General features: G+C 42.9%; 1 protein-coding gene and 1 long non-coding RNA gene across 3 annotated transcripts; both read left to right on the forward strand.

Moving 5' to 3' along the window:
- Nucleotides 1–236: 236 nt before the first annotated feature.
- On the forward strand, nt 237–13,723 carry LOC134166902 (uncharacterized). Its single transcript, XR_009966033.1, has 5 exons — nt 237–673; nt 6,491–6,751; nt 10,403–10,475; nt 12,651–13,509; nt 13,594–13,723. It is a non-coding gene; the product is annotated as an uncharacterized LOC134166902 (long non-coding RNA).
- A 535-nt stretch (nt 13,724–14,258) lies between these two features.
- CCNG2 (cyclin G2) lies at nt 14,259–17,984 on the forward strand. 2 transcript variants are annotated; one of them, XM_062624998.1, is made up of 6 exons: nt 14,267–14,750; nt 14,895–15,032; nt 15,967–16,104; nt 17,080–17,330; nt 17,498–17,576; nt 17,677–17,984. In XM_062624998.1, the coding sequence occupies exons 2-6, from the start codon at nt 14,922–14,924 to the stop codon at nt 17,821–17,823; spliced, it is 726 nt and encodes a 241-aa protein (XP_062480982.1). In that variant the 5' UTR covers nt 14,267–14,750; nt 14,895–14,921; the 3' UTR covers nt 17,824–17,984. The 2 variants fall into 2 exon arrangements, with proteins under 2 accessions (XP_062480984.1, XP_062480982.1); XM_062625000.1 differs by lacking the exon at nt 15,967–16,104 and having other exon boundaries at nt 14,259–14,750.
- Nucleotides 17,985–18,124: the final 140 nt, after the last annotated feature.

Consider the following 18,124-nt stretch of genomic DNA (forward strand, 5'->3'; position numbering starts at 1 on the left):
GCGGCTGGGGAATCGGTTGCGGTACCCGTACGGTGCCGAGGAGGTTCCACGGGGGAGATTCCAGTGGCTCCCAGCCCCGAGCGCCAGTGTGGTGGAGCCGTGGGGCCGTGCCGGGCTGGTGGCCGCTGTCATTGCCGGGCTCGAAAGCCCTTTACCCTGCTAGCGGGAGTTGAGGGCTCGGGACAGCCGTCTGCCCCTTCTAGCAGCCCCTTATCGAGGGAGGCTTAAATTCGCCCCCCTCAGTGACACTGGCAGCAGGCAGGTGAAAGCTTTAAGGTTTCATTTAAAACACTTTCAAGCAAAGGCGTGGTTCCAGTCATCTTGTGCGCATGCGCAGTGAAGGGTCAAGTTCTCTCTGCTTTTATGTCGGTACCGCGTCTCCCGACCTGTGTTTGCTAGGAAACAGCTTCCTGTCGCCTCTAGAGTTGCCTTATTTAGCACTGTGCAAGATGTAAACAGGAATTTACCCTTGCTTTGTTTAATTAGTCTTTTCCCCAGCACAAAGGCCTGCAGGAGGGATTGATTCACCATCTTTTTTCTTCTCCTTTCTAGAGGGCACACTGTCAGTTCCACTGACACAGATGGCCTTAAGTACCAGGGAAACCGAGATGTCTTCTCAAAGCTCCATTTATTCCTTTTGTTCTCTCACCTTAAGAACTGGACAGCTAAACTTGTGAGCGTTCAAATCTTTTGTAATATAAGGTTGGTTGTTTTGGTTTTTTTTTTTTTTTAATCTTTTCTTTCCCGGAAGGAAAATGTGTTATAATGCTGTGCAGTAAAGACTAGGAACAGAACAAATGCTTTGCATGAAAATCCTGGCACTGCGAAGATGAGTGGCAAAACCTTGCTATACCACCAGAGGTTGAAATTAACAGATAAACGCAAGAGGTTCAGAGCAAAGGCAACTCATTTTCTTTAAACTCGTTCCAGTATCTGTAGTTATTAGCTGTTCAGACAGCACACAAAGGAGGATTTCCTCTAGAGATAATAAGCATGGTGACATAAATCAAGCATAGAGAGAGCATTTTTTTTTCTATTTATTTCCTGACGAATTAACTCTGAACCAGTCTGCTAAAGTTTCATGTGCCATAAGCTTTTTTAACCCTTTCTCTCATTAATTCTCAGGCCACACTTATAAGACTTAAAGGAAAAGCTATTTTTCTGCAGCAACCAAACTCCCCTATGCATAGGGTGAACTGCTTTTCAAATCTAAGCTTGTGGTGTGCTGCTCCCTTCAATTTCTCTTCCTTTTTATCTTGAAATAGGATATGTCTTTTAGAACTAAGAAATTGCAAAGAAGGGCAAGTCCCACTGGAATTTTATTTAGCTTTCACAATGTCATTCTAATTCTGCTGGGTCTTGTGTTTAAGTAAGTCTGTAAAGTTGTTGAGGTTTTCCAAAATCGGTTCTCCCCACTGGTCGTTTGTGGCAGTGACCAATGAAGGTAATTGAGTGATGGAATTAGCTGGGAAATTCTTGCTGGAGGTCTGACTAGTGCTGTCCCAAGACTGTTCCGCTCCCGCAGTTGCAGCACTTCTTGTGTATTCTGTTTGCTGGAGGCATTTCCATCAGGGCCCTTCCCAGAACATTCCACATGTCAGCGCTGGGAGCCTGAGGCCGTGCAGCACATCCTCGGACCAGTAGACTGTGGAACTGATGGCTTGGCAGTAACCCCTAGTGCTAACATACTGCAACAGAGTTCCTTTTATTCACCTTGTGCTGAACATGCCCTCAGCTGGATGGGTACAATTACAGTCCTTTGTCCTCTGTAACAGTAGGAAGGGACAATTGGGGTGGCACCCAGATAAATTGAAAGAGGCATGATAAACTAGTCAGCTACTGGATGGATACTCCTCCTTAAGGAAATCCTGGAGGCTGAGGAGCAAGTCACCTGACACAGGCGAGACCTCAGAGCAGGTTGCCCTAGCAGGGTGGTCAGCAGGAGGCAAGGTCTCCCAGGACCACCTCAGGCCTCTGTAAGGAGGTGGCCTAGGTCTGGGAATGACTTTCTAGTGGTCAACGTAGCAGCACAGTTGTACGTATGCTGAGAAGACACCACATGTGCTGAGCAAGCAATATGCTTTGGTAGCAGGGAGAAGCCCCTGTTCATCCTGGGGGGGAGGGGGGTGGGGGGTGGGGGAGGGTGTGGAATGAAGCATTATCTATTTCAAAGAGACTTGACAGGACAACTGTGTTGTCACAGACAGCAGGTACAGTGGACTCACGGTCCAGCTGTGCAGCAGCAATGTGGGTTGCTGTGGTTACAGCAAAATGAAACATGTCCCAGCCTGGCTCCCAGTACAGTGTGAAAGCATGCAGTTGGCCACTGCCTTAACGCAGGCTGGGCTCTAGAGAAGTGGCAGTCCAGTAAATATTAGACCAGAGACAGATCCACATTAGTGGAAACAAGAAAATCCCACATGCAAGGCATGTGTAGTACCTGTGTCTCAGCTTATGCAATGCCTGATTTTTCTACCAATGAGTGGAGGGAAAGAAGAGATGCTACAGGATTCACAGCCAAATCCCAGGATGTTGAAAAGGGAAGGACATGGATCTTTGCAGCAGACATTTCTATTTGTGCTGTTCAAACACCCTTCAGAGGGAAAAACAGATGCTCTTGTGGTTTGGCTCTGTGTTCTGCTTTGGAGACCTAAGTGCTATTCACTGTGTGACTTTTGACCAGTCAGTTAAACCCACAGATGCAAAGGTGAATACTAATTTTCATATCCACCCAACTTCTGTGTACACAAAGACCAGCACAGGAAAGCAGGCTCAATGAGTTCACATAGGTATGTAGGCAGCAACTTCAAAACAAGGATAAATTTACCCTTGTGTCAGGTTGGTTGTGGGGCTAAATTAAAACATTTTGTAAAGCATTTGAAATCCCAAGGGGCTAGAGACATGCAAACCTTTAATAATAATGCTGTTTGGTTTCAGCTTGTCGAGGATAGTGTAGTGTGGCAGAGTAAGTCTTTGTTATTCCTGTGTTTGTGCTTTGACTCCAACCATTATAGTATGTAGCTTGTCTACATTTATTGCTAACCTCGGATCTTTAAAATAGCAAGCAAGTTTTGACCAGTCCAGAAAAGGCAATGTTGATGTTGGTTTAAAGAATAACCAAATAAAATGTTAAAAATAAATTCAAAACTGATCTCCGGCGTAAAATTCAGTGGGAGCAGAGTTCTCATCAGAAGTCATGTTCATCATGAAAGAGGAAGGGCCTGAAGCATCATCCATGGGCAGGCTGAGCTTGGGCTGCAGGTAGAGGAAACCCTCACAGAAGTATCTGAGTGCTCATGAAAGCAATGAGAAGAGAGATGTCTGCTGATAGCACTGAAAAAAATATCCTAATGAGGCTTACTCAGGGCTTGGAAAGACTTCCCTTCTTTGAGGGAACTCCTTGTTTCTGCAAACAAGGATACACTCTGTTTTCTTTTTCTAGAGGCACAGTTTGCAAAACACTGTTGTGGAACACTGGGAAGACCAGCAGAAGGAAATAAGGAAAACCCTAAAAAAAACCCCAGTTGATGCTGAAATTACCTGACAAGGCTTTGCACAGCTTTCTGGGAGTAAGTGTGCATCAAATAAAAATCATCAGCATATCAGAACTCTCAAAGAGAAATTAAATGGGTTTGAATTTAAGACCTTTAAGTTCAAACTTAAACAGGAGAGATTCAGCTTAGATATAAGGAATAAATTCTTCCCTGTGAGAGTGGTGAGGCCCTGGCACAGGTTGCCCAGAGGAGCTGTGGCTGCCCAGAAAGCAGTGTTCAAGGCCAGGTTGGACAGGGCTTAGAGAAGCCTGGTCTAGTGGAAGGTGTCCCTGCCTGCTGCAGGAAGTTGGAATTAGATGAGCTTTAAGGTCCCTTCCAACCCAAACCAGTCTGGGATTCTATGATTGAACTGTCTTTGGCCTTTGTGAAAACTGAACTGTCCAAAATCACTCATTATTTTTGCAAGTCTTACCCTTTCTGTGCCATAAATCAATCAATATAATGATAATTTTCCAAATAGAGTGAAAGTCAGTACATATAAATGGTAAGACTGTTCTACCTTTTAAGTACATTAGTTATGCTTGCTCTTACTGGCATGAAGAATTGCCCTTTGAAAAAAAAAAAAAAATCTACTGTTCCTGAAATATGTGGTAAAGGAAAAAAAGAAACTAGATGCAGGCTTCTTAAATTCTTTCAGCTTCAAATGTAGATTTCCACTGCAGCAGGACAGACCATCCCTGGCTTCAGTTTCACAAGCAGAATTCAGCTGTTCCATGCATGAAACTGAACCTAAATTGTTGTCCTGGCATGGAACAAGAAGAGGCATCTGGCTGGTCAGCCTAAGCAAGCGCCCTTTCGAAAGTACTCTGCCTTGGTTTACTTTTTCCAAAACAGAGGAGGAAAAAAGCAACATAAATTCTCTGTCCCAATACTTGTCAGCTTTAGGAAAAAACAAAACAAAACAAAACAAAACCAAACCAACCAATCAATGAAACAGCTTGCACCCAAAGTGTCTGAGATACCTAAACCCATTTTTTAATAAAAAAGATAACAGAGACAGCAGCCATGGCTACGTATAGCCTGCACAGTCAACACATTGTGTAATTGTGCAATCTATTCTGCCTCTTTTAAATCAATTGTCAGTTTTAGTGCTCTCCCTTATCGGAAGTTATCACCTGTCATGCAGGGAGAGGCACTCTCAGGTATGTAGCCAGCTGGTTTTGATTGCAGGTCCGCAGACTGTGTGTTAAAAGAAGTCTGTTGACAGCAGAAATCATTGTAAACTGAATCACAGGAATGCCAGATCCAGTTTAACATCTCCATGGCCTCTTCGGACTTCATAGCTGTTACCACACTGCCTTCTGTTAGTCTCTCACAACTCCTTCCTAACAGCAGGAATCGAAATTACTTACTAGGAAAACAAACCCTTGTATCTGAGCTGAAGAAGATTCCCTTACTATCTGTTCCCACCATAGAGCTTCTTGAAACACCAAGACATGTTTCTGCTTTCAACCAGAACACTGAAATACATGCTTATGTTTAGCAAATGAAGTACCTCTTTAACAGTTGGTGATTAATTCAGAAAGAACAACTGTGTGTGTTATATCAACCTTTTTACCAGATTTATTTTTACTAAAGAAATGGCCCCACAATGTGATTTTCTTAACCAGAACAGATATTTTCTCTGGTTTGCTTTACTATTTGGAAAACCTTCTCATCTCTTTCAAATCTATTCCATTTAACTTGGTAAATCCTCTAGACTGTGTCACTCACCCTAGGGATCAAACCTGTAAATCAGTCCTTCCTCCTAGGAAGTAGATGAATAGTGAGATACGCATGTTGCAAGATGTGAGAAGGCCAACAGCAGACAGGAATGTATCTACAGCATTTCCAATTTTACCTTTGCAGCATTTCCAAATTTACCGTTTTAAAATTTCTAATTTTACCCATTCACACTTTTAGTATTGGCAGTGTGAATGATATGGTGGAACAGCTAGCTGATAGCAATATTTCATGCACGTTTCTCCTTAATTTTGTTTCATATCTATGATCTGCAAGCCTGAATCCAAATTACTATAGGAAAAAAATTCCTTTTAGTTTAACTGTCTGCATCCAAACCTTTTTGATCTGCCCTTCCAAAGGATAAAATGGTGCCCAGATTTAAAAAAACTTTTCAATAGTCATCATCTGCCATTAAGTTTAAATCTTGTATAATTTGATTTGAAGAGATGTGTTTTCTTGAATTGCTTTCGGAATTACAGTATAATTTCTTGTGGCCTTTCTAATAGTGCTAGAAGCAAAACTGAATGGTAATACATCAGTACAGGAGAAGCAGAAAACTACCTACTGGCACAGTCCAAGATCAGTAAGTAAATGGGCATTATAAATGCAAAAGTGTTAACTTAGTCATAAAATTGAAGGATAACTGAAGTTGGAAGGGACCTTCAAAGGTTTTCTAAGCCAAACTCCTTCCCAGAGCAGGGCTAATTTTAAAGTTAAATGAGGTTGAATAGTTTTCTACTTTGCATGTAACAAAGACGATGAATAAGTGCATGGAGATGGACATCAAGGTAAATCAAGGCAAATCAAGGCAACAACAGCTGTGTACTCCTAAGCATACCTGCTCGGCTAAAGCAATTTTATCATGGTCTTCAGTAAAGGAGAAACATATAACAGTACCTCAAAAATTCATTCTCTCTGGCTCATTTAATACATTTAATATATTTTTCCCTTCCAGAACTTAGAAATTTATTTCTTTTCTCCATGTGACTACTTAAAGGCAGTTCACATTAATTGTCTGACTGTGGTTATACTTCAGTGTAGACATCATCCTCATCTACAATTGTGTATTTTATGTCCTGAAGAGTATCGGCATTGGAGGAGTTTATAAACTTGAAAAATGCATGGTGTTTCTGTGCCACTTGTATACCTGCCTTTTTAAATGGATAATTTGCTGCCCAGTAATATCATGACTTGCACTTTTCTGTGTGGATCAGGATCATGTTTGCTGACGCTCTTTTGGACAGAAGAAAGGTTGTGGATGTTACAGAAGTGACATCCATTCCTGCTAGCTAAAAATCACCTGCCACCTCAACTGGATATATCTGTCTGTTTCCTGCCCTCTCTCCAGATCCTTGCTACTGGGGCCTTGCTTTTCTTCCCCAGAAGGAGATGGGAGATTTGCCACAACTGCAGTGACAGCAGTAGGAGAGCAGACACAGATTAGGCAAGGTGTTGGAGGATTTTCTGCATGCTCTGTAAGTATTTAGGGAACTATGTGATACGTGATCCTACAGATGAGGTTAGGCAGTTTGAACTTTTGAGTTAGACCCAGCTATTTCCAGACAGGCAAAGCTACCTTCTGACTGTACATCTAAATTATTTCTTCTGGCAAATAGCAGGACTATGTTAGTGAAATGTGCCTGGATATAGTAGCTTAAGATAGAGCTATGCTGGAAATGTTCCTGCAGCTGTTCCTTGGAAAACATCTGTGCTACTGTGCATGGAAATTTGTATATCTCTGTTCATGCTAGCACAGAGCAATTAATCTTGTGAAACAAAGTTAAATTATTATTGGGAAATATGAGAAGGACATTATGCACCAGTGGACATTATATGACTAAAGGTAGTTACCATTTAGAAACAAAGGGAAAAAATTGAATATTCCATTTCTGGCATAGGAAATAGAGGAAGATTGGCAGACTCTACAAGACTTCTAGAACTCTGATTGCTGGTTATTTGTGTAAGAATAACCAATCCACTGAATTTCACCCCTAGGGAGGAGAGAAATTTTTTACACTTACAATTGAAAAAAACCTTCCATCTGTGATAATTTGTGACAGTCTGTGTTTGTATAGTCTGATAAAGGGAAGAATATACAGGTTGGCATGATTTCTTATTTACAGATAATGGTTACCCTATGCAAAGCAGAAAAGGCATTGCCCCAGAGAACTCAATTTTAGCAAAAGACATACAAAGAGGGTAACTTAAGAAACCCAGGAAGGGACAGAGAGATGTATTTTGTTCACAGCAAGTTAGATAACTAAGGGATTTTTGATCTCTTGAGGCTTTCAACTAAAGCTTGAGTTATTAGAAGGTGTGCTTACTGAAATGTAATGACCTGTTGTATTCAAGAACTCAGGCTCAATCTGAAAAGTGAGTGTGTAAGGAATTCAGAGCAGCATGGTGAGGAATGAGGGGGGGAGATATCTGACTGCTGGCTGGCAATTTGTCACTGACTGCTCCTGAGGCAGGGCTGCTGCTAAGAGCTGATGAGGCATTAAGTTGCACGTGTGACCTGTCATGTCATCTCCCAGCAGCTCAGAATGATCTTTGTGGTACAGAACATCCATACTTGGCCATTTTACCTGTTTTCTTTCATGATAATGATAAATGCATTGCATTGCATGATGAAAAAGCAGAAATCAAGATGGAAGTATCTTCCTGTTTTTGTGTGGATCCTTTCTGCAAAGGGTCTTCTAGCCTCTCGGTGTTTAATCCAAATTATATAAAACGGATTTGCACCCTGTTAAATCTGAAAATAAATTTAAAATAACCATTCACAGTCCTCATAACAGAATGCCTCCTAGAAAATCATTTTACTCCACAGCTGCCTGGTTTTACAGTCAGAAAGGTGACTGCTCTTTTTTTCTTGGTTTAACTTTTAATGACTAATTTAAATTCCATTTATGCAAAATCCCTATGATTTTGAAAATGCCTTCTGAAAAATATGCACAACTACCTTTCAGAAATATACTTTAAAAAGCCTTAAGTGCAACATTGCCTAGAATTATCTTGTCAATTAAATAAAAGAACCCACTTGAAATAAGTGACAAAAATATACAGTGGATGAAATGCACCTTCCAGTAACAAATTATTATTAAAGGAGACCTTTAAGCAAACTGCTAGTTATGTGGTCATGCTTAGAAAAGCACAAGGTTATTGAAACATACAGCTTCCTTTCAAGACAATTTAACTTGCACTGAAGGCAAATTATTGCCATAAAAGCACTGAAGCATGTTGCTCAGGCATTTGGTGCAATTCTCTTGGCTTCTAAAAGGTTACCCTCGCTGCATGAAGATGTCAGTGGGATCAGAATTGAGTCTACATCTTCAGCTGCCATTGGCAACGCTGCCTGCAACATCTTCCTACAAAAAAAAATACATATTAATCTGATATTATTATCAAAAAAAAAAAGATGGGAAGCAGTATTGTAATAAACTTGAAGATGCAATATAGATTTCTAACAGTAGGTATAATGGAAATCAGTGAGACTGAGCCAGCTGACAAAGGAGCTGCAAGAGGACTAATACAGAGGACACCTAAACCCACCCAGCACAGAAATCATTAATAATAATTGTATTCAGTGGGTAAGTTATGAAATGTGTCACAGATTTGGAGCCTTTCCTGGTTTTTTCCTTTTCTCACTGCATGGAGAGTGGAATTTGAATGAGGTGGAGCAACAACAACCTGTGGGCAACAAAACTGCAGTATTCTTGACGTGGCACTGATAAAATCATCCACCAATGCCTTCCCCTTCTCCATGTCTTTCCATGTCTTTCCATGTCTTTCCATGGGGTTTGCACTGGTGGGGTGTGGTTTCCTCTCTCTCTTCTCATGCTGGAGCCATGTCAAGGCCTGCAAAATGAGATCTGATGATGTTCAGCAGTAGAATACGTTGGACACTGTGCTGGCAGGCTTGGCAGTTAGCTCCTCAACACCACTCAGTCTCTTCAGCTCTGTCTAGAAAAGGGGTCTTCATGAAAACACAGGCAGAGAATTAGGCTCACCAAATTCACTCTCCAGCCATTTCCTCATGCTCTGTTAGTTTTGGGGATTGTGATTTGTCAGTTTTGGGGATATATGTGATTACCGACATACTGTATGTGGGCCTACTCAGGGCCATGAAATAATAGACAGGGGCTTGTTCATGGTGTTATTTCTGGAACAAAATCCTTTTGCATCTGTGAAGATTCTCAGGGAAGACTTGGAATTTCCTTCACAAATCAAGTAATGGAGTTCTTAGCTATATTTTACAAGTTTTATGCTAGCTACTGTACAGGGAGTAATAACATTTTCTAGGAAAGATGTGTTGTCCAGTAGACTTTTTGATCTCTCTCTTCTAGCAACCTCATGTTACAAACCACAAGTTAGGTTTCTCTGTTGTCAGAGGGGAATTTGTTTCTCTGTTGTCAGAGGCATTGAGAAATGCCTTCTGAGACAGTTTAATGTCAAAATTATCTCTGATGAAACCAGATGAAGTGGGTAGGGCTGAGAAGACTGCATTAAAAGAGCATAAATGGGGTGAAAACAGACCAAATATTAATTGAGGCAGTGAAAATGGAGGTATGAAGTAGTCCCCTCAAGCACTTTGCAATGACATTTCATCTCCGCTGGAAGTCTCATGCTGCTCCTTTGGTGGTTTGCTGTCATTTGCCTTCTTTAGAGGAGGAAGTTTTGTCATTTAAGTTAAACAGATGCACTTCCTCTTGTCCCAGGACTTTGATGCAGCTGTGCTGGTAGAGGGATACTTACATTGATGTAAAGATAAAAATATGGTAGCTTCTTCTTTCTTTTTTTTTTTTTTTCCCAGTAAACAAGGTATGTGTATTGCAGTCTGTCCCAAACTGATGAAGTTTCCATTGATCTGTGTTTGGCTCTTGTTGGCTCAAAATATGTTCTGCTAAGTTTCCTGAGTCAGCAAGCAGGGTTTCTTTTTTCTGCACCCTCCCTTCCCAATTTGAACAGCTATTTTAAACTGGAGGTGTGGCCACTGAGACAGACACACAGGTGCTGTCATTGCTGACCTTGACATTTGTTCTGTTGCCAATTAACCTTTTCCCCCAACACCAACTTCCTGTTTACATTAACCCTTGATCAACAAGCCTTGTTCTCCTTCTGTCTTTTAGGAAGCATGTCATAAATTGCAATAAATTCATCTGTTTATGGATTCTGAACTTGACCAACTTCCATGAGTACAAGGTGAGAAGTGTGAAATTATACTCCTCCATACTGAGGACAGGCACTGTACCTGTGAGGAACTCTTACGCCTACTCCTACTAGAGGATCAAATGCCACTCTCCTTTAGGGGCCTCTCTCAGGAGAACAAGGTTTAAATTCTGCAGATTTATGAATCATTTCATCTTCCAGATTTGTCCCCTCACAGAGGGCCTGGTGAAGAGAAGCCTCAGCAAAGGTTTCAGTTTAGATAGCTTTTAACATCAGGCACTGGTCCCACTGCTTGAAAAAGGCACACAGTCTGCAAAATATTTCCCAGATACACATGTGTGTGCATATATATATATACATACTTACATAGCCTTTCTAATAGGTATATCTCTGTATAAAATCAAAATGTACAAACTAAGGTCATTTTACTTAAAGAACCTACTTTTACTCCCTTCAGTGAAACAGAAAAACCCCAACTGTCAAATCATCCAATTTAATTAACACAGAGATTTCCCCCCCGTGTGATACCTTTTAAGGAGTTACAAAAGAATAAGCAGCTCTCAAGGGCAAAAAGATCCTAGGGCAAATCTCATTTAATGTGGGCTCTCTTGGTGTTTGATACTTCACCCATATTCTCAAATGAGCTTGAATGATGTTTGAAGAAAATGGTAATTCATGCCATGAGCTGTTGTCTCTTCCATCACTGCAGAAAACAAGGATGTTGGCCAAACCAGACACGTTTTCTTCCCCTAGCATCAGGTGTGGTGTCCCTAATCATCACATAGCAACAGCTTAGTCTTATGGGGAGAGAAGTAGTCACAGCTCTCTGACTTCTGCCTCCCACTTTTCAGCACTGCAGCTCTCCTGGTGCTGTTGTCCCCCATGCCAGGATAATGTGATAGCAGCAGGGTACTTGGATTAATTAATGGTTATAAAGCTCGTGGAGCTCTTTGGTTAAACAGTTCAAGGAAACGATTGTTCTAACTGACCCCTGTTGTTCTTACCTGGGTGTCCAGTTGCTGAGTGGGATGGCTGCTTGTGTCTAGAGTGTTAACTGCCACCTGTCCCTTAATTATGAAGGTTTGTAATCCTATTTCAGTTTGGAAATCCACATGCCACAAGGCAAAATTAACGTGTCTCATATCATCACCTGCTGGTCAATACACAGCTTTTACCCATCCATAACTATTCCCAGTGAATTGCTGGGCAGACATGCCAGCACATATTCTGCCAATCGATACTGGAAGACAGTTTAGCAAGGACATATAAAATAATACCTATTTATTTTGATGGCATTGGAATGTCTCACATCACAAGAAATATCTTTTCTTTAGTTTAAAAGTTGTTTTGCAGAGGTTAAGACTTCAGTTATTAGGATCCCAAAATATTTCAGATGGAGTTTCCTCCAGTTTTAATTCCTTTTTTTGCTGCTGTTTCCCATCAGCCTTATGGTTCAGTGTAACTCAGGAATTCCCTTCTCAAAGGCTGTTTGAGTGCTACAGCATCTGTAGCTAAGGAAAGTACAACTGAATTTTCACTTACTGCATCTTTAGGTCCGAAAGAATGTCAAGAAGGAACTGCTATTCTTTAAAGCACAGCACACCATCTTCCCTCATTATACTGGAAACACTTCTCATTTTTCTCCCCATGTACACACTTCCCTCAATCACAAATAAATGCCACATTGAAAGAAAATTATTCCCTGTATAAGTAAAAACCCCAAACCCAAACAAACAAAACAAAACCAGATTTTATTTCTAGGCCTTACCACAACTCCTCCTTTGTCCACAACACTTGATTGTTCTGCCAGGTCCAGACAGCATTGGGAGCAGACTCATTTTCCCTGTTTATAATCCCAAAGCTGATAATGCAGTGATTACAGCAAGGATCCCTGGGCTTTGGGGGTTTGCTTTTTCCTTGATCCTCCTCAGCTCTTTGCAAAAACTCAGTGAATTGCACACGAGCAAAGATGCAGCAGGGATCCTTCTCTCCTAAATGTTGTAAATGAGCCCTTCTGTTGCAAGAGTGTTGAGTCCATGCTCTTATAACAGATTTCACCTCCTCAAACTATATGAATGATATTTTTGAAGTATTCTATTAGGTTGAAATCAGTAAAAGGAAAGGAATGCCTGTGTTGACTTAGAAATCTGCATTGACATTTTTAGCATTGTGCTGTGTTTACAAAATGAACCTTTTTTTGCCTTTTAGGTAAACTGAAACGTATGTTCCACTATGTGCCTCAATACAGCAGTCAGAGGAGGAAGAACATCCATACTCCACCTCTGGGATGGCAAGATACACTTCAGAATGTGGAAGGAAAAAAAACAGAGAGACTGGAGCTCTAAGCCTCATATTGTAAACATCACCCAGATGATGCTGTGGCAAGGAATCAATTTGAAGTCAGCTCCATTAACAGTAATCGTTGTTCAGACTGCAGCAGATCCACACCTTGTACTTCAGGGCCTAAAACTACTTTTATAAAAAATAAAAAAATAAAAAAATTGGTTGGCATGCCAGTTCATCTCCCTCACAGGGATGCTGTGTTTAAGGGGGCTCAGATACATCTGATGTATCACAGCCCAGCTACAGGACTGCTGGCCTGTGTCAGGAATATCCCAAGGAATAGTTGTGCATATTTATGGGAATTTAAGAGTGCTTGTCATCAAAATAAACTTCAGGAAATTGTTGGCTGTTATCACTGGCATTGCAGACAGGAACCGTGCCTAGAAATAGAGATTGGCATAGCAACATTGCTGACTGTTTTGTAGAGAAGGCGGCTTATTTTTCCAGGCCACAACATTTAATAAACATTTTCTGTTTATTGAAACTGCAGAACCTCATTAGATCAAACTGAATGCTAATCTGCTTGAGTCACCATCACAGACTTTTGTCTCCAGTGTATACACATCACGAGTCTCTGTGGTTTCGTTATTTTGTCCTGTGACATTTGTTCCTTTGTGTTTGTCCACAGAAAATAGATCATGGAATGCATTGAAACAGCCACGCAAATCCTCCAGACGATGATTTATTTTGCGAGATCCTGTTTTATCTCATCGTTAGGGCCTTGGTAAGCTTGAGAAGCCCTCTGATACAACCCGACTGGTTGATAGGCACAGCTGCCAGCCATTCGCCTAGGAGCTTTTACCTGAAGCGTCAGACCTTGGACTCACACTCCACACGAACGGACTGCAATTACAGAGAAGCTTAGAAGCAAATATCCTAAACACTACGGAAACACCACACTGTAAATAAAACTCTTGGCTTGAAGGAGAGCTTTTAAATCCAGACAGGGTTTTTGAACCTTATAGAAACAGAATGGGAAGTGTCCCGCAGATACACACCCAGGAGCAGAGCTACCTCAGGTCAACTCCCCCAGCCCCCGGGACAGCAGCTCGTTTTGCCGTTATCCTTTATTACAGCGCAGGGGAGCCGTGCGGACGGACGGGAGGTGTTTGACGGCGGCTCCTCTGGCAGATGGCTCACCGGCGGCCATCGCAGAGGCGCCAGGCTTCAGTCGGCCCCCGGCCGTTACACACACCCCTCACACCACCTCCCAACCCCCAGCCCTGCTCTGTCAGGGTCGCTAAGGCCCGGAGCTGTAGGCGGGGCAGAGCCGACCAATCCGAAGAGACTCGACCTCGTCGGCTGCCAATCGCGGCCGGTAAACAACACACCCCGGGCGGGTGGGGAAGGGGCGGGGCGAAGCCTCTCTGCCGGCCAATCAGCGACGGGGCATCCCGCGGACCAATCAGAACGGGGAAGGGTTTGGGCGGACTTTTTAAAACGGGTGCCGCGCTCAGTCCCTTTAAAGGCGTGATATGTTTATCTCTTTCTTCCTCCGCCGAGATTTAGCACTCCCACTGGAGGAGGGCCTTCTCGCTTCGCTTCTCATGGAGAGGGAGGGCTGATGGATATTTCCGATGTTCTCTGGTCCTCCGGGTCCTCTCTGAGCAAGCCTAGGGGGAGAGGCTGCGAGCGGACTATTTTACTTCCTGGCGGCGGCTCACTTGGGCGGGCCTCTCAGAGAGCGCTCCGCGAGTGGCCATCTGCGAGCCGCCAGGACAAAAACAAGGGGGCGGGGTCCCGCCTCCTCCATTTTGATGCGGGGTTGGGGCAGTGGTTGTGGGTAGGGGATGGTGTTGTTCCCTTGGGTAGCGTCGTGACTCCGCTTGGATGCGGGGCCAGCGGCGGGGACTACCCGCGTCGGTGCGGTGACGGGAGCCGGGCTCGCCTCCCCCTCCCGGCAGCGGAGGAAGCCAGCCGTGAGGGCCGCGGGGAGGGCCCGGTGCCCCCTTATCACCGCCCCGGGTGAGTGTGGCGGTAGGGTCGGGCTGGTCCTTTTGTTCGTCTCGCCGCTGCTGTGGGGCTCCCCGGTGGGGAGGCTCCCTTTGGCGGGGGAGAGTGGGGAGGTGGGCTACCAGCTGTTGACGACAGCTGTTGTCTGCCGTGAAGGTAAAGGATCCGGAGGCAGGGGAGAAGATGAGCAGCGAGGCGCTGTGGCTTTTCAAGCAGCTGAACCTCCACCTGGAGCAGGAGGGGCGGTTTCAGCCTCGAGAGAAGGGGCTCAGCCTCATCGAGTGCGCTGCCGAGGTGAGGGGTGGGGCGAGGAGCTGGGCAGGGTGGGTGGAGGCAGCCTCCTCAGGGCAGGAAATATGTGTTTTAAATAAATAAACTCTGAGCTACAAGAGAGGCATGCGTTAACTTGGATAAGTTAATTCTATAAATGCCACTTTTAATTGTCTTAATCTGGGGTTATTAACATAGACTACATCATCAGAAAACTCTGACTTGAAAGGCAAGCAAGATATTTAGGTATTTAACATTTATTGATAAATTTTCAAGTGGAAGCCACAGAAATGTGTTATTTTCATTTCGGGAGCTTTTTATACCACTGTGTTGTACCACTGCAGGAAAGGTGAGATGTCAAGTAGGGAACTTGGAAATGGTGAAGTAACTGGCTTTTCATTAGCAAGATCTAGGGAAATGAACCTAAAAAAGCTCAGGTACTCAGAAGCAGAAAATAAAAGTATAGATACTGCCGCATTAATGACCAGAGTTCCTTACTGAGTTTAGGGAAGGCTCACATTCCTGCAGATGCTTGAGTGTTTTTTGGAAATGTTTAACAAAGTAAGTCTCTGAAATCAGTCTTGGTGTTTGTTTTGAAAGCAGATCTTTACTTGTTTAAATGTTGACATGCAAGTAGAGAGGAGAATAAGCTGAGTTTTGTCATCTATTTCCATAAGGTCAGGACTCACTGTGGATTCAGGCACTTGGTAACTTGTCTTAGAATAACAAATGCATACTTGGAAATGTGATTGTGCTGGGTTTTGCACTCTTGAGACTTAAGACGTGGCTGAAATCCTTATAACTGGATGTGTTTTAAGTCTCAAATATCTAAGTTTAAGAGAAATTAGGTATTTAAGGATGATCCGTTTGATCTAAATAAGAGATGGCTTAGGGAGTGAGTGGTCGCAGTCATCACTGCTGCAACTGAGTAATTTTGACTTGGCTTTTCTTGTGACAGAATGAAAATACTCTGTGTCCGAGACAAAGGAATGCCAAGGTGGAAGATCTTTGGAGTTTGACCAACTTCTTTGGTTTTGCAACTGAAACGTTTGTTTTGGCTGTGAATATTCTGGATAGATTCTTGGCTCTTATGAAGGTATTGTGGGGGGAGAGGACCTGATACAGTGTCAGCTGGGAGGGAGTATGTGAGCTTCCTGTGAACTTCCTGATCTGACAAGAAGGGCAAGGTTGTGATCTAGGATGTAACTGTGGCTGTTCGCACATTCTGTGCTAGCAACATTACTGAAGTCCTCCTTTGGAAAACCTGATGTTGAGTACTGTTCTTACCAATAAAGGCAAATAGTAGCATTGTTTATTTCCTCTGTAGCTTTCACCATGTAAATGTAGAAGTCTAAGCAAGGAGGAACTAAGAAGGAGCAAAACCATTTGTGTTACAGACTGTTTCTAGGGACTGTGTTGAAGCTTAGCTTAGGACTGGAAATAATGCCGAATGATCATTTCATGGATGTTTTTGTGCTGCTCTATGGCAGATAGCTTGAACCTAAACTGGTTCCCCATTATGAAATTGGCAGAAAAAACAAAGTTGAATCAGTTCTTTGGTCTGACTGAGGTTACACAAAACGGTATGCTGGTATATGGGGGAGAACAGTAGAGGTAGGAACGAATCCTTGGAGATGGGACTGCCTGGAACAGGCTCAGGCTGGATTTGTATTGGCTTTAAGTGAGGGTGAGTGAGCACTGCCGCTTGGAGAAGCCAGGTATTACAGTTCTCACTGCAGTCTATTCAATGTATAGTGCTGTGGAACAATTCCAATTGAGGGTTCTCTGCTGTCGAACTGAAGTTTCCTCTGACATAGCTATGTCATATTGATACTCCTTTATTTGCTCTGTTAGCTGTGTTTGGCTGAAACTGAAGTGATGAAACTAGTTATTAGTAGGCAAGGTCTGTGAGTTGGCTTACATCAGGTCTAGCTGAGGTAAGCGCATCTTTCTATTGAACTTTGAATGTACAAAACAGCTCACCTATGCTGGGTGATCTGTTGATATTGCTGTTAGATAAGCGTGGTGTTTAAGGGGGGGAGGTATTCATAGTGCTTCCTCTTATTTTTAGGTGAAACCAAAGCATTTATCTTGCATTGGAGTTTGTTGTTTCCAGCTGGCTGCCCGAGTAGTCGAAGAGGAATGCAATATTCCATCTGCTCACGAGATCATCCGGATCAGTCAATGTAAATGCACTGTGTCTGACCTGAAACGGATGGAAAAGATAATTTCAGAAAAGTTGCACTTTGAATTTAAAGCTACTACTGCCTTAACCTTCTTGCACTTGTACCATACTATTGTACTCTGTCATACCTCAGAAAGGTGAGTTGAGTTGCACACTGGTGGTGGTCTGTAAGTTTGCGAAGCTCTTTTTCACTGCCTCTTAAATGCTATGGCCTTGGCTGTAGTGGAGGCAGCTCCTTAGTTTTTGCTTCCTGACAAGTAAATGATTGTTGACACACATGCTGCTTCTCTTGGGTGTTTTACAGGAAAGAAGTATTGAATCTCGACAAATTGGAAGCACAGCTAAAAGCTTGCAACTGTCGTCTAGTCTTTTCTAAAGCAAAAGTAAGTGGAAGTAGCTTTCTTTGACTTTTGAGTAGGCTTTGATTCATGTTAGGTTGAATGTTGGTTTTTTATGTTGTTTTTTTTTTTTTTGTCCTTCTAGCCATCTGTCTTGGCCCTGTGCCTTCTCACTCTAGAAGTTCAGACTCTGAAATCTGTTGAGCTGTTTGAGATCCTTCTGCGTGTTCAAAAGCATTCTAAGGTAAATATTTCCCATGGATTGTTTTTGCAGTTTTTGGGACTAGTGTGATTAATGATGTATGATGTTACATTAAAGGGACCCTTACTGTCAGTGTGCAGTCTTTACAGGTACTGTTTGGCACCAGCTGAAATAAGCAATGAAATGGGTCTTTAAGCATCTGTGCGATTCTTGTAACTAACATGTTTTCATTGGTAGAATGCCAAATGCAACACCCCCCCCCCCCCCCCCCCAGCCCTAACCCTAACCCCCTAACCCTAACCCTAACCCCCTAACCCTAACCCTAACCCCCTAACCCTAACCCCCAACCCTAACCCCCTAACCCTAACCCTAACCCCCTAACCCCTAACCC

The sequence above is a fragment of the Pezoporus occidentalis genome, unplaced genomic scaffold (genome assembly GCF_034315485.1).
Source record: "Pezoporus occidentalis ecotype Australia unplaced genomic scaffold, CSIRO_AGI_Poc_V1 ctg275, whole genome shotgun sequence".
Lineage (NCBI taxonomy): Eukaryota > Metazoa > Chordata > Aves > Psittaciformes > Psittacidae > Pezoporus > Pezoporus occidentalis.